This window comes from Tiliqua scincoides, chromosome 2 (genome assembly GCF_035046505.1).
Source record: "Tiliqua scincoides isolate rTilSci1 chromosome 2, rTilSci1.hap2, whole genome shotgun sequence".
Taxonomy (NCBI): Eukaryota; Metazoa; Chordata; class Lepidosauria; order Squamata; family Scincidae; genus Tiliqua; species Tiliqua scincoides.
In genome coordinates, this window is record NC_089822.1 from 193,772,028 (window position 1) to 193,794,198 (window position 22,171).

A 22,171-nucleotide genomic window follows, 5' to 3' on the forward strand; every position below is an offset into this window, starting at 1 on the left:
TCTTAGGCTAGCAGTTGGTCCTCATAATCCAACTTTTAAAAATATGTGTCTATCCTTATCTTCCTTTAGAAGCTAAGAACACCTTATATGTGGCTCCCAGCGACCTCTTACGCAGGCACTTATCAGGTCCACCAGTGCTGCAATATCAGGGGCTCCCAGACCATTCCCCACACAAAGCTTCCCCTACCTTTTTTATGCCCATAAATAAAGGGCACAAAATTGCTTTGCTACCGAGTCCCACAAACCATATAATCACATTTTATGTTGTATCACAAAATATGCAATCCCAAATCTTTGTGTTAATGTCATGTGTTATTACCTTCACTTCACCTTAAGCATTGGTGTGATGAGGAAGACAAAAGCCCAGAGACACACACAAGGGAGAAACAACTTTGTTTGCTTCTTTATTTCAAGTTCACTACATGAAGTTAAACAATAAGGCAACACAGTAATCTTATTAATGTTAATCAAGGCAGAGTGCTTCCAGTGTCCTCTAGAGAGGAGCCTGTGAGAGGTTTCTGCAGAAACATGTGGAATATATCTTAACAGTTATTCATATACTCTAAAGAATAGAAGACAAGTCACTGCATGAAGTTATTAGAAGTCAATATACCCTTTAAGTTTTCAAAACCAGCTACTGAAGCTGCCAAAGAATGTTCAGCTTTCCTATACACGTTATTAGGAAGCGTGAGTGTACGTTACTTCAGCATGGCGTCTCAACTCCGTCAACAATCTCTCAAAATATTACTCAGCCAAGAATTTGCTTGAGAGAAGTTAAGTTAGAGGTTAGTTTGAATTATTTTATAAACTGAGAGCAGCAGACACTAACACTACACATTTAAGAACAAACACTGGCTAGACTTTAACATGCTCTGCGCTGTGTATAGTCTACGCAAGCCTGTAAACATTAAGCTTCTCGTTTTTATTTTTATTTTTACACACTCATTGCACAAACTAGAAAATAAGGCGCAACGTCCATCCAAATGCAGATCATTTGAGCACACCTCCAAAACTTGCAATCTACAGAAAGCCACTTTTCAACCATCTCTAGTGTGGTTCCAATAATGGATATATAGAAATATTTCACTGAAGCTGGAAAGCTGCATTTCTCTTTCTCATCTATCTTGAACTACAAAAGAGCAGTCATGTTGAAATGTGTTCCTGTTGCCAACAATCATATGTTGTTCACATGCTCCATTACTGTCCTAAGTCCCCATTGACAGCACTTCTTTGTTGCTTCTTCCTAGGACTATGTAGAGAAAAAGCAGCTGCATCCCACTGTATTCCTTCTCCATAATCTACCAACAAAAAAATTAACCGTGTTTAACACAGAAGCCTGTGTTTGAAGATTTTTTTTATTTTCTATGTGTATGCAGCACTGCAATACTGAATTTAGGGTTACTGGTGGAAGTTTAGAGACAAGCTCTGGGCATTATAAAGTATACAACCATTTATTCACTCAGCTGCTAACAAAGCCTTGTGAAAGCCATTCATTTATGCTTATAGTAGTGTGGCAAATTGTTTTCACATACAATGCAAAAATACATCGTGGGTGATGGTAGCTACTTCCTCAACAGATCTCGGGTTTCAGAACGTAAATACCAAATGATCTCACCTGTCAAAAGTATCAAACATCTTTGGTTGATCCTATTCCTAAAGAAATAATTTAATGAACACTAATAAGTGCCTCCTCTCCCAATCTGACAGCAGCACTCTACTTAGATAAGAAGTCTATAGCAGCATTTTCACTTCTGAATTGCCCTATATCCCATTTCATTTTAAATTTGCATTTCCCAGCACAAGAGTGGCAGAAGTGTTGAGCCCTGCCCCCAAATAGAACAATACCGAGGCAAACACATTTTTCTTTATCATCTTTCCTTAATAAACTGTACAGAACAAGAGAACACCCCACAAAATGGCAACTTTTGTTAGATTAGCAAAGGCCAAAGAGTGCTACCGGAAACGGATGATACATCTCACTCAAGGTGGAAAGCAAGAGCATGTCATGCTGCCAATGCAGATAACTGCTTTACTAGAAAATGCTACTGTGGCCTTGGAATAATTACTACAGTCAAGGGGAACTATCAGGAAGGAGAGGGGTTTGACATTATCTAATACTAGATTTGTGAAAAGGACACAAAGAAAACTAGTCAAGGTTTTCGTGAGGAAGTCTCAAGTGATTTCATCAAAGAATAATGCAAGTACATAGATTGCCACAGGTGTGTGCACTGAGCTTTTTGCTATAAAGTTGACCACGTGGCACAGTGGGCACTGCCGAGAGGGGAGTGAAGGAAAAAGTCAGCCTTTTTCCCCCCAAATCCCATCTCTGCACCTTTTGGCTGGAATTCATGGTGCATATTCATATCCAGAGGAACCTCCATGAAGCAGTGTCTTCAATCTTTCATCGGGACACAATCTTCTACAATAATGACATGTTGTAGTGCACGGCCACCTTTTATGAGCCAGTTGTTGACAAGCTTCGTGGAAGCAGACAGCCAAGGCTGAGCTCCACGTGGTGGGTGAGCCAGATGACCTCACAGCTCTGATCACTTTCCTCCATGGGCCGGATTGGAGCAGCAAGGTTTTTGAACTCATGCTTCATCTTAAAGCTTACGGTAACTTCTCCCTCCTCTTTCTGTGGAGTAACTTTGATGAACACCCCAACTTTATTTGCCTTTCGGAAGGCTACAATGCTGCAAAACAAGAAGAAAAATACTGAAGTACAATGTCTTTCAAATACATTGTGGCCTTCTATTTATAGGATATATTTGAAGGAGCAGGTAATCTCCAAATTATCCTGATAACAAAAGCCATTGTCACATATATCAGATACAGCAATACCTTGTACTTTTGTCCAGTTAGGGACCAGAGCATGGATGAACATCAAAAATAGATGAATGTCAAAGCGTAGCCTTATTTCGCCTGCAAACTTATTTTGGCGAATGAAAATGTAAATAAGCAACACATGCAAATGCACGTGAAGAAACAGAAATAAAAGAAAAATAAACATAGGAATGTCAAATGTTGTATAAGGTTGAATGAAACTGGACAAAAGAAGAAAGCACACGGACAGAATTTGAAATAACCAAATTGAAAACGGCTGAAAAAGCAAAGCAAGTCAAGTGGATGAATGTCAAGATATTGCTGTACTTGAACAACATTCTATAATGCAGCGTATAAGTACAGTTCCACGAAGCAGACAGAGTAGAGCTTGAAGACTCTACCTCTATTCTCGCTGTTGCTCCCCAGCAGCTGGTATTCAGAGGTTCAGTGCCTCTGAACAGGGAGGTGCCCTAGAGCCAAAATGAATAAGAGCTATGGACAAACCTAGCCTCAATTAAATTCATCCAGTTCACTTCTAAGCCATCTAAGCCCATGGCCATTACCACATCTTGTGGCAGAGAATCCAACAACTAATCATGTGCTGCACTGCGTGAAGTATTTATTTTGTCTGCCCTAAATCTACTGCCAAGCCATTTCAGTGGATAATTATAAACTGTAGTATTTTTTTTTTCCAAAAACTTCTAACTTTCACACAACTAATGAATAGGACAGAGAACAATAATGAATGCTTTGGTCAGTAGCCAAGTGACAGCTTGCCAAGTCACAAATAAATCCTGGGCAATAGATTGTTAAACCAGCCTATGAGATATGAAAAAAAGCACAAGCTCACTCAGGATCATCCTGAAAATCTTGAGGCTCTGCCAGCTCATCATATTCTGCTGCTGCATCCTTGCCAGCCAAGATTAGCTCCTTAGAAGGAACCGACACCTGAAAAATGATGTGAGGAAAAGATGTATTGCAAGTATTACCAGGCTCACTCCCCTACATTTCCTGCAGAGTGTGTCAGCATTTGGAAAAAAGGCCATCAGTGTCAGTGGCCATCAGTAAGGTACAGCATTGGCATGAAAATACCCCATGCAATACTACATCCATGCGACCAGTCTCTTGCATGCTGAGGCAGTCAAGCGGTACCCATGTCACGTGGAAGCATTTTTGCAGCAAGCAAACTGCTGCTTAGTCCTACAAAGTCACTCTGTCTCCAACAAGAGAGTGTTATACAGATGACTATAAACAGGAGGACACATAGTAGATTTACCAGCATACTATCACAGAGAACACACCAAAATCTATGCAAGTAAGAAGGTACAATACCTTAGCATTACTGTTGATGTCATCAGGATCACCTTCCTCACACTCCTTCAGTGTCACATGCGTAAGGTTTTCCACTGGGTTGGTCAGAGTTAGAAGAACTTGACTCTCCTGAGGAAAAGACAGTTACAAAGGACACAAATTAATCTCAGAAAGTATTTTCTGTCCTAAGCCCATCCTACAACACTGTGGCAGAAACCATCTGCCTGCCAGAAACCTCAAAAATTCATATATTTACTATGCCATGTTTTAGGAATAACCATGTTTCCAATCTCTTACACAGCAAAACAATGAAACACAGAAGATCCGCCAGTCATTTAACAGGGATTTTTCCCACATGTCATAACTTAATTTCAGGCACACATTACATGGTCAATATTTTATTTCCTTTAATTCAAATCACACATCTAACCATGTGTGCTTGGATCATGAAAAGCAACGGGTACAGGACTGATGGCAAGAAGCCACACTTTCCATTGATTCATATGCAGTGGTATACCTAGAGGGAGGCAAGTGGGGACGCTGAGGTGGGGGGAGACGCTGCTGCGACATGCCACCCCGTGACACGCCCCTCTCATACACCAAGAACCACACCAAGAGAAGCTGCAGGAGTGCAAGGACTTCCCTGAGGACTGCAGAGGAGGAGCGCAAGGACTGCTCTGAGGACTGCCCCTCCAATCTCATAAAAGAGGAAGAGGGGGGCCCTCAGACATGGCCAGGAACCATGTGCCATCCTGAGGTCTGCCCCCTTCCCTTTCCCCTGCCACAACTGAGCGCTGCCTCCGCTCTTCTCCCCTTTAATGCAAGTGGAGGGGGCGGACCTCAGGGCGGCAAGAAGCGACATGCACCTCCTCCAATTTCAGAGGAGACACGTGCCGTTTCTCAGGCTCCAAGGAGCCTTCCATGCCCCTTCTGAGGGGTGCAAAAGACAGTCTGATCAGAGCGCTTTGGGGCCGCTCAGAAGTGGTGCCCAAAAGGCAAGCAACACCCACTTCCCCCATCTCCTGGAAGTGGCACTCACCTATCCTGGGTGCTGCTTCCAGGAGGTGGACAGCACACAGGCTCAGTTCGCACCAAACTACTGGTAGTCAAGCTTAGCTATAGGATAGTATTATGTATGAGCTGACAACTCTGTTTGCAAATCAGCCAAACCAGAATAAGAAACCACCACTTCAAGAGAGTTTATGCTAATGATGGTTTGCCATGACATCTCAACTGACCATAGGTATGACTGTTGCTTTACCTTCTGAAGCCCCTGCACTATAGATATGGGAGCACTGGCCTAAAATGAAAGCAGACAAGCAACTCTAAACCAGTTTGCCTGCAACTTTGGGAAACTTAAACTATGGTTTGGTTTGTAAAATTGTAATACATTCAAATCATGATTTTGTGTGATAGAGCCCAATCCTGTGGTCCGCAGCATGGCTCCATGCTGCAGACCACAGTTGCAAACGTGCCATAAGGCACGTTTGCGGGGCTTACCACCAGGCTCCCACCAGTGCTAGCCCAGCACCAGCCAGTACTGGGCTCGGCAGTCTCCTGGACCGCTGGGTTGTAGAACGGGAAGCAGGGGCATGGGGGAAGCGTTCCGGGGGGGCCAGCAGGGGCAGGCGGGAGGTGTGTCAGGGAGAAGGAGAGAGGCAGATCCAGGGCGCTCGTGCAGGGCTGCGTGCCCTACACAAGCACCTTTACTTTAGCGCCGACCTTTTGGTCAGCGCTAAAGAGAGTAGCCTCATTGTGGGGCTGCTTCCCTTACTCAGCAGAAGGGGACAAATGTCCCCTTCTCCCGAGGTGCCTTCCATGGTAGCATGGGAGGTGCAGGATTCGGTGGGAGCCCTCCTCGGAGCCGCCGAGCCTGGGCACTGCGGTCAGCTCAGGATTGGACTGTGAGCCAGTTAAGGAAAGCAGTATACTGGGGTCTGAAGGCTAAATCCCCCCTTCAAATTTTTAATATTTTTCTCCCTGAGATTAATATCCATTCACATGCAATCTTTAAAAACTTTCAAACGTCCACCTCAAGAGAGGGCTACCATGGTAAATAAGAACTAACCTTCATATAGCGTAGATTGGGAATAGACATGATTCTTATTTCTGGGATGTAGTTACTATAAAAGAAATGGGGGAAAATGAGCAGCAAATTCCAGTATGAGTCTCCTTGCCTTTAGTATTCTGACCACACTTTCACATTAATTCATTTATTTTCATGTATCTGCCCACCCATCAAGCCAAATCAAGACCCCAGATTGGAGATAAAAATGGCAAAAATATTTGACGCATTGTGAGTGGGGAAGGGCCATAATTCAGTGGTAGAACACATGCCCTGCATGCAGTTCAAACCTCGGCATGTACAGGTAAGCCTAGGAAAGACCACCACCTGTAACCCTGGAGGTCCAATCAGTGTAGACAATACTAATGTAGAATGGACGAATGAACTAACTCAATATAAGGTAGTTTCCTATGTTCACAGATTTTTTTTGTTCCTTTTTTTAAATTAAGAGAGGATTATATCATAAATTGCAATTCCAACTGCCAGACTGAGTTTTATTGAGACTAAAAGCAAGCTTGGAATGCCAGATAATAAGTTTGGATTATCTACGACTGAATTAAAATGCAAATATTAAGAGATATACACCCTAACAATTTAAAGATTAGGTCACGAAGAAAGCTGTAGTCTGATCATGCTGAAATAAGAGAAGTGGGAACATAAACACTATTTAAAAATAGTGCAGTTCAATAAATATGAAAGTCTCTTGCAGCCCCAAGAGAACAAACATTCCCTTACCTTGAGGAAGCCTCCATGACTGCCCCCCCTCCAGTATGCAGTGAACACTGAGAAGCTGGATACGACTAGTCCTCAGTGGGGTACTGCTCTACTCAGCTTACATCTCAAAGCTGAAGTTTAAGAGCTAAATAAGTCCTCAATTTTGATTCAAGTCTCACTGTGGTAGTAAATCGGTGTCTAGCTAGACCACTTCAGATTGTAAATGGGGACTTATTTGACTGAAAACTCCTGCATACAAAAAAAAATTTTTTTCCATACAAAAAGATGTTGGAGACAATGGGTTCTAGCCTAGTCTTCTCCCAAACATACCTATTTTCTATATGCAAGGAATTTCTTTTTGTATAGAGGAGATTTCAGTCATCTGGGTCCCAACCTGCAGTGTGAAGTGGTTCAGCACAGACAGTTTTACCACCACAGTGAGAGCTAGGTCCAAGTCTTAGAATCACACATTTCCAATATACTTACACAGCCACCAGTTGTATTTTGAATTTGATTGATGTAGGGTTGAACTCTGGTTTACTCAAATTGTGTTCACATTTCTGGAAAAGACAAATGTTACTAAAACAAAGGTTGTATAATATGAAAACTAAGGTTTCAAAGGTTGTATAGCCAAGCACCAAACAATATTCAAAACTGCTACTAACACCACAAGGCCAATCTTATTTCACTTGCCGATGCTGGCTGCACTTACATAAGCAGCAGCAATATATCTCTGAGTCTCTGTTGCTCCCCTCTTTGCTCTGTTACAGGGATGGGCAAACTTTCAACTTTAGGGATCCTGGACCTTTAACAATTGTATAGAAGAGGGAATTTCAGCAGGTGCAGGTTGTCATCTCACAGATCTGCTGAAGTTTTCTCTCCTACACAATTGTCTAGAATAGAATCCAACGAAATTGGAGAGTGCCTGTACATAGGTGCCAGAAAGCCAGAACTACTGACAACTTCAGGCTCTGCAACTCGGTAGATTTTGAGAACTCGTAAAGACAATTTCATTCAAATGAAAGTATCTCTTGTTGGCAGGTTAAGATTATTTTCATTCTATTTGTAACTGCTAGATGTTGATGGTTTTCAGAGTACTTTGTCCTCTACACCAGAATTTTGCAGATGTTGCTTAACCTCAATTTCCTTGAAAACCAAATCAGATATATTCCACTGGAACAGGAAGATGAAGCAACTTGCCCAAGTTTAAACAGTAAAGAACTGTAATCAAGACTTCTCTATTTTTAGCACAAAGCTTAGGCCTGTACTGGGTGCTTCTTCAGCCACATGGTCCTTTAAATCAAACTGGAAGTCCCCCACTTCCATGTTTGGAGAAACTGTACCAGGAGCAAGGTAAGGAGACAGATTTTCCAGTTTCTGCTTGCTTGTAGTGGACAGAAAGTGGATCAATGCAGACTGCATCTACAGTGGCCTGAAGGGAAGCAGCAGCATACTAGGGGTGAAGGGAACCCTGAATTCACTGCCATCTCACTGCCACTGCAAGCTGCAGCTGATGCAACTTGCATCACCTCATGGATAGGCTCTCTCTGCCACGTGTTAAAGTTTTATAAAGGAAGAGTGGAATGGAAGTATAATAAATTATTTTCTACTTGTAGCTACATACCCGGCACCGAAGTGAGCGTTTGATCAGCAGATGCTTATGTCGGGGGTAAAGTTGCGAGGCACAGATGGGCTGAAAGTCTGGCTGCAGGAGTCGCTGCCGCAAGGTTGTCACTGTCCACAGCACAGAGAGTTTAAATTCTTAGTCAAAGATTTTGAGCAACAGTGACTACCACTTGAATGCATTAGCTGGTGCAGAAAAGCACTGGAGATATGTAAACTATTACCTTCTGTTAGATTGATTGGTCTTGTATAATAATCCTCAGGGAGAGGTTCCACTTCCTCCACAGCCTGGGCTGGTTCAATTTTTATCTCCTTCTGGTCTTCTCCTTCTTTCAGCCTAAGGCAAATAATTTTTTTAAAGAAGTCTGCTTACTATAGTAAGCAAGCTGCAAGCAGTTACTAAAAACAAAGGTCAACAGTATGAAATTACTAGTCTAACTGAAATTGTAGCTCAGCTGAAAGTCCATTGATCCTTTATGTTCAGACATCCTTCTAGCAACAACTCAAAATGAAGACTGTCAACTGGAACATCCTCCTGTTTAACACAGTCATTTGGAAGTTGATGCATGTTTCAAATGCTTAGTAAAGCTGAAGCATTTTCCAAAAGCACAGTAGTCATTTAACACTGCTTTCTTTGGGGAAATATTGCAAATGATTTGCAAAGAAATTTCACAAAAGTTAGTAGCCCACAGATTTTAAACTAGCCTTCTTGTCCATAAGTGTGAATTTAAAACGCTAAAATATAAATGTAACATGGGGGGGATCAGATTAAGAAAGTGAAAAAACCTATTAGTTTTTCTCCCATGAGATAACTTCAGTGAATGTGCAACAGACGTACATTTTAATTGATGCACAGGAGGAAAGTCACTTGCAGTGATTAATTTGAAGAAGGCAAACAGTGAGCAGGGAAAGGATTAAGCACCCCTACACCTGATGTTTCTCTACTATCAACTGCATCCTTGTGAAATGGGAAAAAGCCAACTGAATGAATACATTTGGAAATTTCTTCCAAGTAATCATGCATAGGAATAGGCAGTCTGGGAATAACTAACTAAGAAATACTTTCAGGATGAAAAATTTCTTCCAAGAAATAATGCAAAAATACAAAGGCTTAACCTTTCAGATTGGAACTGACTCAACCTCAGAACACGTAGAGCAGTGTTTCTCAAACTGTGGGTTGGGACCCACGAGGTGGGTGACGAGCCAATTTCAGGTGGGTGCCCATTCATTTCAATATTTTATTTTTAACATATTAGCCTTGATGCTACTATGGGATGTGACTGAATTTGGGGAAATGTTACAGACCTGTACTTTTAACAAGCTACTAAGTATGTTTTTAACAATGATAGTAAATGGTCTTACTCCTGGGTAAGTCTGTGTAGGATTGCAGCTTAGGATAGTTAAAAATTTTCCTGCTTGATGTCACTTCCAGTCATGACATCACTTCTGGTGGGTCCTGACAGAGTCTCATTCTAAAAAGTGGGTTCCGGTGCCAAATGTGTGAGAACCACTGATGGAGAGGTAAAGCCAACAGTACCAAACTAGCCCAGATAATCAAGCTAACATAGACAATAATGGGTCTCATGCATGAAACCCAAAGATAGACAGCTGTCATTTACACACAAGTACTAAAAGTTCATTCAACACTGAACTGAGCATGTGCAATATATTTTTTACCCTTTTACAGGGACCAGGCTCCTTCTGAAGATAATCTGCAAAGGGTAGACAGCAAATCATCCCTGATAGCTTGGAGACACGTTTTTACTTGCCTTAAGCAAGTGGTAATTTGCAAGCCTATTGTAAATGATTTTATTTCACCACAATCACATATGACACTCACGAGAGTCCAGCAAGAGTACTGATGGGAACTCCAGGCCTCTGACGCTGAAGTCTGGTTCCAAGGCCATACTTGTCCTACAAAAAAGGTACATGATTAGTAAAGGGCTGTTGGTTGAAATTAGCCCACAAGGTTTCTGACAGCTTGGAAAGTGTATAAGGAATCAAGCAAAGAAAAGCAAATGTAAAAAGCTTTTCTCTGATCAAAGCAATTCTTTGATTAGTGGGTTAATAAAATGAAACAATATACAGTACTCAGAAAGGAAAGCTGCATGCTGTTTAACACTTTTTAAAATTGTCTACCCTAAACTGTTTTTGTTTGATGTTAAACCTCATGTTCCACTTGATGGCTAACATATGAACATTTACCTACTGGGAAGGAATAGACCAGACCAGAATATCTTCTACTGCAGTCAGATATAGATGATCATGACAAAACATAATACTACAAAACCAAATGATTTACTTCTCTCAAGTTATTTATCTATATTAAGTTTTCTCTCTCTCTCTAGTTAGATTTACTTGTCTCAAGTTATCTACCATAAGGTGGTTACTATTTGAACCAATGGCAAATTTTAAGCCCATAAACCCCAATTAAATTATTATTAACCACCTACAAGGCAGTTTTCGTAACTAAAGTGTCTCAATAAACACACGCCTAGGGATAAAGTTTCCTTGTTTATCTTCACAATCATTTTGCAAGACAGGTCACTGTTATTCCCATTCTACACTTGGAAAAGGCTGAAATGCAAAGATGTGGTGAGTGCTATTCTGGAAATGGCTAACTGCAGGAAAACAGAGTGAGGACTTGAACTAAGGATTTTCAGGCATCAATCCAGTCCTCTATCCACAGGCTATATGTATTATTGGTAAAGTTGAGGGGTACTGTTTATGTCTCTATAAAAGAAAAGAAAAGCACTTAAAATGAGCAAAGAAGGTATGAAATTTACCTGAATGGCAAATGGCACTATATGTGGCAAACTGCTAAGTTAGATAACACTTGTATTAATTCTTTTTAGAGCTGAACCTCATAGAATATGGGGATTACTACTGCTTTTCAGCAGCAAAACTAATGTTTAAACAGCAACAGGGCTGCAAACGGGGAGTACGACCCCCTGTAGATACCAAAATATGTGGGTAATTAAATCCGTAGGGGACCAGGGTCGTGGCACTGCAAGGACCCACCTGGAGGCTGTGCCGAGCCTTCCAGAGGTTGCCCTTCCAGTCTCTTCTGAAGGCCTCCTGGATGAGAATGGAAGCCACTTCTGGTTCACATCCACAACTTTCGGTTGCATGTTAACCCCTGCTAACTGGGTAAGAGGTACTTTTTAAGTGGGTGCTCTTCTTTTATTTAGCAGAGGGAGAGTAACTGGCTCTCCTCACCCCAGCACTGTCTTTTCTAGTGGCTGTCTGCTGCTGTTCTTTTGCATCTTTTTAGATCAGTGATTTTCAACCTTTTTCATCTCATGGCACACTGACAAGGCACTAAAATGGTCAAGGCACACCACCAGGTTTTTGACAACTGACAAGGCACACCATGCTGCCAGTGGGGGCTCACATCTCCCATTGGCCCTATTAATAAATGACCTTCCCCCAAATTCCTGTGGTACACCTGTGGACCACTTGTGGCACACCAGTGTGCCACGGCACAATGGTTGAAAATGGCTGTTTTAGAATGTGAGCCCCAAGCCATTAGTTGTTTGTTTGATTTTCTCTATAAACTGCTTTGTGAACTTTCCATTGAAAAGCGGTATATAAATACTGTTAATAATAATAATCTGGGAGGCCCTCTGAGGCTGCGGAAGGCCCACAGTCCACTTCATGAACCTTACCCAATCTCAGAACACCTTCTAGATGTGACCAGGAAGTGGCTTACAGTCACATCCAGGAGGCCCTGTGAGCTGCAGGCTCAGCATCCATCGATGCTGAACCCATGGTTAAGGAGGGTCCACTGTACATCCAAGACTAGAGATATGGACACAGAGAAGAACAACATAGCACTAGAATGCAAGTGGTTACACAGGGTTTAACTCTATCAGAAACTGAAGAAACTTACCACTACATGTATAGTATGTTGCTGCAGAAAGGCCCAAAATAGCAGCAGGTAGCAATGGAGACAAGAAAAATGCAGCGATAAGACAAAAGCAAATGCACAAAGCAAGCAGGTTATAAGGTTATCCAAGAGGCTGCAAGCATATGCAAAATTGTTCAGCTAAGCAAAAGGAAGCCTCTCCCTTTGACACTGACACAGGCCGCACCACTTAAAGAATAAAATATGTAGTCAAATACAGCAAGTTTGTGCCAACTGAGTTACAAGCTCAGGTTAGCAAATGACAGTCAGCCAGCATTATATACCTTAAAGCTATGATAGCATATGGACTGATTTGGAGCCCAGGTTTTAACAATGCCATAAAAAGTCAAATTAGGGTACATTTCACTGATGGACCTAATAATAATACTGGATAATAATAATAATCAAATTGCATTCCGTAACCCTTTCATATATAATTGATTAGAACTTGCTTGTGTAAGATTATTAGATCCAATGAGGTTCAAATGAATCCCTGTCTTTAAATTTGCCTGCTTCACCTCCTTTGAAGCTTTCACTATAACAATGCTCATGCTTCTGCCCTTTAAAAAGCGGTGTTTTCACCCAAGGAGCTTCAGAAGTCTGTACAGGTGTCCCAGCTCACCGAAAAAGACAGTGGCATGTAAGGTCGGCGTCGAACCAGCTTTTTCCTATCTCTCTCCATCTTCTCTTTTTGGGCCAGCTGTTGATAGTACTCAACCAGTTTGTTAACCTGTAGAGGAAGAGATTTCATTTTAAACAGTGAATTGGAGCAACCACTATTCTTGAATGTATGAAGCTGTCTTATATCAAGTCAGGTCTATCTAGACAAGCATAATCTAACTGCACATAGGACAAATTTAACATCTGATAGTAGGCATTCTTTTTTGAAGAAAATATTCATTTTGCACTGATGTTCCTAATTGAAGAAATACAAACCTATCCATGTTGTGCCAAATCATGATACTCCTTTTCCTGATCACTTTCCCACCCTTTGTTCAGTATCAAAGTCATTTCTATCTTTGACCATCTATGGTTACATTCAGAGTTCAAAGTATACTGGAAAAAGTAGAAGTTTCTTAATGAAATTCCTTTGTCTCCTTCCCAATTTTAGCCAAATCTTGCTAAAACAGTTGCAAAGAGGACAACTACAAAGATACCTGTATTGGGGAGACTGCAGTAGTGGAGTTGGGAAGGATGCTAACCTGGACAATGGGCAGCAACTTACTCCTGGAGGGGAAACAGAGACTGTGTCAGTCTCTGTTTGATCACTGTTAATCCAGACCAGGGGTGCCCAAACCCCGGTCCTGGGGCCACTTGCGGCCCTCGAGGACTCCCAATCTGGCCCTCAGGGAGCTCCTAGTCTCCAATGACCCTATGGCCCTCCAGAGATTTGCTGGAGCCCGTGCTGGCCTGATGCAACTGCTCTCAGTGTGATGGCCAGCTGGTTTTACCTCTCTCGTGAGCTATGGGATAAGGGGTCTCTCCACTGCTTGCTGTTTCACAACTGTGATGCAGCAGTGGCAGCAAAGGAAAGGCTGGCCTTGCTTTGTGCAAAGCCTTTTATGGGCCTTGAGCTACTGCAAAACCTTCATTCATTCATATAAGTTCCACCTCTAATGTATTCATTTATGTAAATTTATTCAAATTTGAAATGTAAATTAATTCTTCCCCCCCGGCCCCTGACACGGTGTCAGAGAGATGATGTGGCCCTCCTGCCAAAAAGTTTGGACACCCCTGATCCAGACTGCAGACCAATAGCTAATGAGATCAATAGGCACAAGTGGCTGTTGTGGGAACTCTTCCCTAAAGTAGTTTTATCTCCAGTCCCATTTAACACAAGAGTACTAAACTCAGTTGAGGAGGAAGATGCAGCCTAGTCACAATCACATAAAAGTCAACTTTTTACATTAAACAATATACAGGCAACCCCCTTATCCACGGATCCAGTGACAGTAGATTCAGTTATCCACAGATTCCTCCCCACGTCCAATTACAGTACCTTAGAAGGAGACTAACAGAACATTAACAGGAAGTTCCTGTTAAAGTTCCATTAAACTCTCTGCAGTGTGCAGGCTGTTTGCCTGTAGTTCTGTTCTTCAATTCAGCAAGGAAGTTGCTTTGTTAAAGCAAGAAGCACCCATGCTTCCAATGAGACTGCACAATAACGAAGGTACTGTAATGGATATATGGGGCCCCCATTTCTGGGGTTTCCATATCCACAGGGAGGAATCATAATGGAACCCTTGCAGATACAGAGAGACACCTGTATATCAATTTCTCTTCTGCTAGGGATAAGCAAAAAGATAATCAATATTCTCCTTCTCATGCCATGCTTTTATAGCTGGTGCATTTACTTTTTACACACCTTCTGAGTATGAGGATTCTCTGGCTCCTGCCAACCTCCGCTGGCTGCAACATAACAAAAATGTATTAAAAGGTAGGATACTTATCCACACACATTGGACCAACAGAATAAAAAACAGTGCCTGTTCTCTCCCCCTCTTATCACACATGAGCAATATTATCAATATCTAGTATACCTGGCATCTTAATAGTAAAGAGAGGCACTTGTGGGGTTTATCATCTTTTATATGCCATATTATACTAGCAAATATGTTCTCTAACCTCACCCTTTCAACAACAAATAGGGAATCTAGTTTTCAAAGACAGTCTCCATTCGCCAGTGAAAGTTAAAGCCCTACTTGTCTTCTCACTTTAACATGAAGAAATTACCATAATCAAAAATAGGAGACGTAAACAGTTTTAATTACAACTCTGTATGCAACATGCCATGGAACTGTTTTCATGCAACACTTCCAACAGTTGTCACTCACCAACTGATTTATCAGCCATGCCAACATCTCTGGAAGTCCAACGGCAAAAGCCACAGGCCAAGTAATAAGCTTTCTTCATTGTAGTCTTGGCTGGGTCATCAGGAAGCGGGGCAGGTATGCTAGTTGCTCGGGTAGAAAGAGTATGCATACAGCAAGGGCAATCAAAACAGTTAGCACATCTGGAGAGAGAGAGAGACACACACACACCAGCATGAAATTTTGCATAACCAAGCTTGCATCTCAGGGCTTTGGCCTTCAAGTCTCAGAGATTGCCTCTAACAATCTTTACAATATAAGTTCTTCCCAAAATATTCATTAGGAAAAAGGATGAAAAAACAGAAAACCTGGCATGGACAAAGGTGGTTCCAATAAATCATCCTTTTATCAATAAACATGCAAGATCCAATATTGAGAGAGGTAAAATACTCTGAAGTTCTTTCCATATTTTGTGCAGAGACTCAGCAAAAAGTCTGTGGCTCAGGATATTTTTCAGAATGACACAGAGACACTGCAAGATTGCAGGTGTAAATTTACCATCGCAACATCAAGGCAGAACACACCAGCAACAGAGTTAAAATAAAACACTGTACAGAGTGCTTCTGATAGTGGAATGAATTTACATCTTTAAAAAGCTGGAACATGAGAACTGAACAGCCTCACACCCAAGTGCAATGGGGAGGGGGGGAATATGTTACATTTACCAAGTGCAGTCTGCAATAGGCAGGTAGAATATAAGCAGAAGGCAATGCCCAACATACAAAGCTATATTTAAAGTGCACATCTCTCATCCCACCAAGACCATAAAAAGTCATATATTTTAAAACAGTGTCTCAAGTTTTTACTAAAGTGTTTAGATCTAAATAAATGTAGACTAGTTGAGTATACAGTGACAGAAAAGAGAATATCCAAAAGCAAAAGAGAGATTGGGGGACAGGGGAAGGTTATGGCAGGAGCACGTAGCCTTACCTATTCTTCTTCAGTTTGGCCTCTGCCGATGGCATATTTTCCAGACAACTGGGACAATAATGTGAATCTACCTAGAAAACAATAGACAAGAAATTTCCTACTGTATAGAGACAATGAGTATAGAGACAATGACAACAGAGACAAGATGAGTATGCATTTCAGAACTCATTGTCAGTGAAGCCAGTTATCCAATGTCTGCAGCTTCTTAACCTAGACAGCATTCATTTATCTGTACTATCTTATGCCACACAATGCTCCAGCAATGAAAATTTAATTCCTTAAGGCGCAAGAACTAGGCTATATAACGAAAATGCTTTCTTAATAATATTAAGAAGAAATAGAAGTAACGTGTTACTGAACTATGTGCTAAGGCCCTTTCACCTAGCTAGATGCACAGAAGTTATCATAGCTTTGGGAGTGATTCTGAGTAGGAAAACAGTTGGGGAAGGGGGATAAATGGGTTCTTCAGACTGCTGTTAATGAAAAACAAAAATTATGACAGGTTTTCTAATGTGTAGTTTGCCTCTGAGTTAATATGCTGATATAAGACACTGCACAAGTTACACAACTGCACCTATTTCCCCACAAGACAGATGCTCAAATAGCTATTTTGAAACTAATGCATAGCAAATAAAATTCCTTACACTTTGATCACATCATTGATTCAATTTATTTTTTAAAAATTAAAGGTCAAACATTTTATGCATCTGAAGAGTTTCTGGCTTTCTGTTAACGTTCTCCAAGATATCCCTCTAGTGTGCAGGCTTCTTGCCTGCTTGGCAGCCTATAAGCATTCTGTTTATAGACTCCTGTACAAGCAAGAAACCGACTGCTTTGCAAAAGTTTAAACAAGAACAAAGGTGATGGGCACAGAAGACTGTGGGGATAAAATCCCGGTTATCTGAAGTTTCCTGTATCCATGGATGACACCTGTAGTAACAGAACCTGAAGCGTCAACAGACCTACAATAATGGAGACTAATCCCAGCTGAAAGCAGTTTGGATTATTCAGCAAACAATGATACTTTTGGTTGAAAGAAGAGATGAAATATATCTAAATTATTAAGCAGATACATTAAAAAAAAAAAGAATCTTGCTCAGCGCTGACACTACTACCTTGTACTCCAAGGACAGATTTACAACTGCAAAGAAACTGTTTTAACCATTAGTCCCTCGTTCTAGAGAATTTTTATCTCTATCAGGTTAAAATTCCTTCTCAGTTCTATTCTCATTGGTGAGCTCGGACACATGACAAACTCATCTGAGAAATGGGAATAAACAGTGCACCATATTACCCAACTGGTGAAGGACATACAAGGACAACCCTGAAAAGAAATTACCCTCTTCAATGTATATATTGCGTAAATAATAAATGAAAGGAGAATGATGGTGTGGTCAAACAAATCACAGCTCCCATTATACATACAGTTCACATAATGCACTAGTGCAACATTTCTCAAACTGTGGATCAGGGCCCATTAGATGGCTCAAGAGCCAATTTTAGGTGGGTTCCCATTTATTTCAATGTGCATTTTATTTTTATTATATTAGACTTAATGCTTCCATGGTAGGTGACTGCATTTAGGGAAATGCTACAGATCTGTACTTTTAACAGGCTACTGTGTTGTATGTGTTTTTAACTAACTGGGTAAGAGGCGCTTTTTAAAGTAGATGCTCCTCTTTTATTTAGCAGAGGGAGAGTAACTGGCCCTCCTCACCACAGCAATGTCTTTTCTAGCGGCTGTCTGCTGGTGTTGCTTTTAGTATGTGAGCCCTTTTGGGACAGGGAGCCATTCGTTATTTGATTTTCTCTGCTTTGTGAGCTTTTTGTTGAAAAGCGATATATAAATGCTGTTAACAACAACAACAAGGATGGTCAATGGGGCTTACTCTCAGTAAGTGTGGATAGGATTGCAGCCTATAGGATGTTTAGGTGATCAGATTTTGTTGTAAGGGGAGCGCTAAAAATTTCCCTGCTTGATGATGTCACCGGTGGCCATGACATCACTGCCAGGTCAATGACAACACTTCTGGTGGGTCCTGAGAAATGGCCATTCTAAAAAGTGGGCCTGGTGCTAAAAAGTTTGAGAAGCAGTGCACCAATGATTATAGGCGATTCACTTGACAAGCGAAGAGCAATGGGCAGAGCCCTCACTGGCCCAGAAGGCCCCTCTTGGCAACTAGAGCACCGAGAAGCCACTCGGGGAATCCAAAAAGGGTCTCCTCGCCTGGCAACACAGGAGGTCTACCAAGTTATAGGACAAGAACAGATAGGTCAATTAGGATGCCTGAGGCTGCAATCCTATGTGCACTTACCTGGGAGTAAGACACATTGACTATAATGGGACTTGCTTCTGAGTAGACAAGCATAGGATTGGGCTCAAAGGCTAGAATCCAAAGGCCTATCCATACATACCTGGGAGTAAGAGCTATTGACTAGAATGGGACTTACTTCTGAGTAGACCTGCATAGGATTGAGCTGTTTGGCTGCACTTCTGTCCACTTACCAGGGAGTAAGCCCCATTGACTATCATGGGACTTACTTCTGAGTAGACAAGACTGGGTTCCAAAGGACCCTCTTGACACCCACCTTCTATGCCTGGCTGCCCCCCCAGTGCCATCCCTGCTCCTTCCCACAGTATCCAATCAAGGAAGCACCACACTGACAGACGGGCACGTCGCCCAATCAAGAAGCCCATCTAGAGGCCTACCTGCCCGCCCACCTAGCCATCTCCACAGGGACCAATCAAAAACCGAGCCTGTGACACGTCCCCGCCCCATCAGCAAACATCTGGCCAATTGGGTGAAAGAGGGAAGGGAATGGCAGGTGAAGGGGCCAATTGACACTCGACTGTGCTCAGACCCCGCCTCGCTCCCCCCCGCACCCCAGCAGTGGGACCCAGTTTACCTCATGGGAGACGCACTCGAGGGAGCGGAGCTCGCTGCAGTAGCGGCAGAAGTAGAGCTGCGAGAGCGGCGCGCGGATCTCCTTCTCGCCGTGCACCAGGTACAGCACCAGTTCCGACCGCAAGAGCGAAGCCATCTCGAAGCCCTGCCTCTCCAGTCACTCGCCGCTCCCAGCCCCCTCCGCTTCCGGGGCGCGACCCGGAAGCTCCGCCCCCTTAGCAGCAGTCACGTGGTCAGTGTATTCATTTCCGCCTCTGAGGATTCAGCTGAGGAGGGGCTGACTGCAGCTGAAGCGGGAGGACAGATGCATCCAGTTCCTTGCCCCGAAGCGCTTGCAGTCTGACAGCCCAAGTATATGCAGGTCTACTCAGAAGTAACTCCCATTAGAGTCCATGGGGCTTACTCCCAGGAAAGCATGGGTAGGACTGGGCTGTCAGGCTGCACTCCGAGTCCCACTTTCCTGGGAGCAAGCGCCATGGACTAGAATGGGACTTGCTTCTGAGTAGACACTCATAGGCTTAGGCTGTAAGGCTGCACTCCTGTCTACACTTACCTGGGAGAAAGCCCCATTGACTAGAATGGGACTTACTTCTGAGTAGGCACACAAGGACTGGGCTCTACAACAGGGGTGTCAAACATATGGCCCATGGGCTGAATGCGGTCCCTGGAAGCAATTTATCCTGCCCCTGTTACAATTGGGCTCTCCCATCCTGCAGTGGTGGAACAGTCAGGGAGGCCTTAGTGATAGTTCCCTTACCTCAAGGTTATATTGCGGCTGCATTGGCGCTGGAAAGCAGGATCGGACTGGGTCCTGAAACTCTTTGGTTGGTCTCATACTTGAGAATTCAGATCACTGAACTTGGAGAACTTCCAACCTTTCAGTCTCTCACTGCTACACAGTCTTTGTTTTTAGGCCCAGTTTCTTGCTAGGTCCTCTCTCCTTCCTCCTCCAAAAGCAAATGGGGTTGGACGACCTTTCCTAGAAAAAAACCAGGCAAGAATCACAGTGGTGGTGGTGATGGATTCACTTGTTGCAGCAGGAGAACGAAAGTTAAAATGCATTATCCAGGTTCCAACATGACAATCCTAGTTGAAGCTGATTGGATTTGAATCCTGTTGTCTCTCCAATGAATGGTTTTTACATCTTCTGCAACTTCCTCAAATGTAGATGAATCAGACCCATTTTCAAACTTGTAGAAATACAAATACAATGTGCACATCAAATTCAGTGTTCAGCAGAGTCATCCCTTTTTAAAGCCATAAATAAGGGTGAACTGGGAAGTTGAACCAATATCTCACTTTGTTCCATTCATTATGTTTAAAAGAAGAAAAGGGTGCAAAATAGTTTTATGCCCATGCCTCTCTAAGCTGTAAGTTGGCAGTTGTGTGAAAGACATTTAGAGCCTGAGTATGCATGTACTGTATACTCAGAAGTAGGTCCCACTATGGGCTTACTCCCAGGTAAGTGTGAGTAAGAATTCCCAGGTAAGTGTAAGAATTCCCAGGTAAGAATTCCCAGGTAAGTGTGAGGTAAGAATTCAGACTAAGGTCTGAATTCGCTGTAACCAGCTAACAGCCCAATCCTATCCAACTTTCCAGCACTGGTTCAACCGCAGTGCAGCCCTGGGGAGAGGGAACAAATGTTCCCATACCTTAAAGAGGCCTCTGTGACTGCATCCCCAACACAGGTGGCAGTGCATACCCCATAGGCACAGCAGTACTGGCACTAGAAAATTGGATAGGATTGGGCCCTAATTTGCCACTGGGTTAGATTGAATAATATATTTGGAATTGATTAGATTGTTTTCCTGTGTGATTACTTTTGCCACTTTACAGCTATGCACTTCTTTTAACAGCATTGTAGCAGTACAAGACATGACAACATCTTTCATCCTACTCCCTGATCCTTTGTCCTTCACCTCATGGAGCCAACTGGACTTATTTACATTTTCCTGGAATTATATAAGTTTGTACTTCTTTCAGAATTCTGACTGAAAGTGGTTGTTTTACTTTCATCTTAGCAAATTATTCTGAACATCATAAACATAATTTTTTTTGTATCATCCCTAATCTGAATGGAGGAAGAGGGAATTCAAGGGAAATGAAAATAAGATCCTGGAGTTCTGACCAATATGGTTATGCAGCAGAAGCTTTGTTGAGCTGTTCCCAACTGCAGCGATATTTCAGGCAAAATTCCAGCACACTGATGGTTATGTAGGAATATGGTTGGTTTTACACGCCCAAGGCTTGTTTAGCTCCAAGAAGAGGTGACAGGTTCCGGTCAGGTTAAAAAAAACCCAAAAACCACTCTAAACAGAAATTGCTTTGGAAATTGCTTCAGAAATTGCTGAATTGGAAAAATAAGGAGAGTGCTGGCTGCCTCATCCTGTTTACCAACATTATTGGTCTTACAGTAGACTTAGGGCCCAATCTTATCCAATTTTCCAGTGCCAGTGCAGCCACGCCAGTGGGGCGTGCACTGCATCCTGTGGTGGGGGCGCAGTCACAGAGGCCTCCTCAAGGTATGGGAACATTTGTTCCCTTATCTTGGGGCTGTATTGTGGTTGCACCAATGCTGGAAATTTGGATAGGATTGGGTCCTAAATCAACATATATTACTCCAACCAGAACTCCCTACAACAGTGTTTCTCAAACTGTGGGTCAGTACCCACTAGGTGAGTCGCGAGCCAATTTCAGGTGGGTCCCCATTCATTTCAATTTTTTGTTTTTCATATATTACACATGGTATGTGACTACATTTGGGGAAATGTTACAGACCTGTAGTTTTAACAAGCTACTATGTATATTCTTTTAACAATGACAGTCAATGGGACTTACTCCTGGGTAAGTGTGGGCAGTATTGCAGCCTAGGATTGTGAAAAATTTTCTTGCTAGATGATGTCACTTCCGGATATGACATCACTTCTGGTGGATCCTGACAGATTCTCATTCTAAAAAGTGGGTCCCAGTGCTAAATGTATGAGAACCACTGCCCTACAATGTTTTTGTGATTGTTTTCACC

At 42.4% G+C, this 22,171-nt stretch overlaps 1 protein-coding gene across 2 annotated transcripts; it reads right to left on the minus strand.

Annotated features, from left to right (window-relative positions):
* Positions 1-391: 391 nt before the first annotated feature.
* Positions 392-19,328, minus strand: DCTN4 (dynactin subunit 4). 2 transcript variants are annotated; one of them, XM_066614184.1, is made up of 13 exons: positions 19,151-19,328; positions 16,244-16,314; positions 15,278-15,456; positions 14,809-14,852; positions 13,066-13,173; positions 10,377-10,450; positions 8,761-8,873; positions 8,538-8,647; positions 7,400-7,473; positions 6,203-6,257; positions 4,156-4,263; positions 3,674-3,771; positions 392-2,693 (listed from the first exon to the last, which is right to left on the minus strand). In XM_066614184.1, the coding sequence occupies exons 1-13, from the start codon at positions 19,283-19,285 to the stop codon at positions 2,456-2,458; spliced, it is 1,407 nt and encodes a 468-aa protein (XP_066470281.1). In that variant the 5' UTR covers positions 19,286-19,328; the 3' UTR covers positions 392-2,455. The 2 variants fall into 2 exon arrangements, with proteins under 2 accessions (XP_066470281.1, XP_066470283.1); XM_066614186.1 differs by having other exon boundaries at positions 19,167-19,210.
* Positions 19,329-22,171: the final 2,843 nt, after the last annotated feature.

What these genes read in the sequence shown, in the direction of transcription:
- DCTN4 (XM_066614184.1), bottom strand. Translation starts at nt 19,285, where the DNA reads ATGGCTTCGCTCTTGCGGTCGGAACTGGTGCTGTACCTGGTGCACGGC. An exon ending in TCGAGTGCGTCTCCCATGAG is followed by an intron (nt 16,315 to 19,150) that starts GTAAACTGGGTC and finishes ATTGTTTTCTAG; the next exon opens with GTAGATTCACATTATTGTCC. An exon ending in ACATCAACAGTAATGCTAAG is followed by an intron (nt 3,772 to 4,155) that starts GTATTGTACCTT and finishes ATCATTTTTCAG; the next exon opens with GTGTCGGTTCCTTCTAAGGA.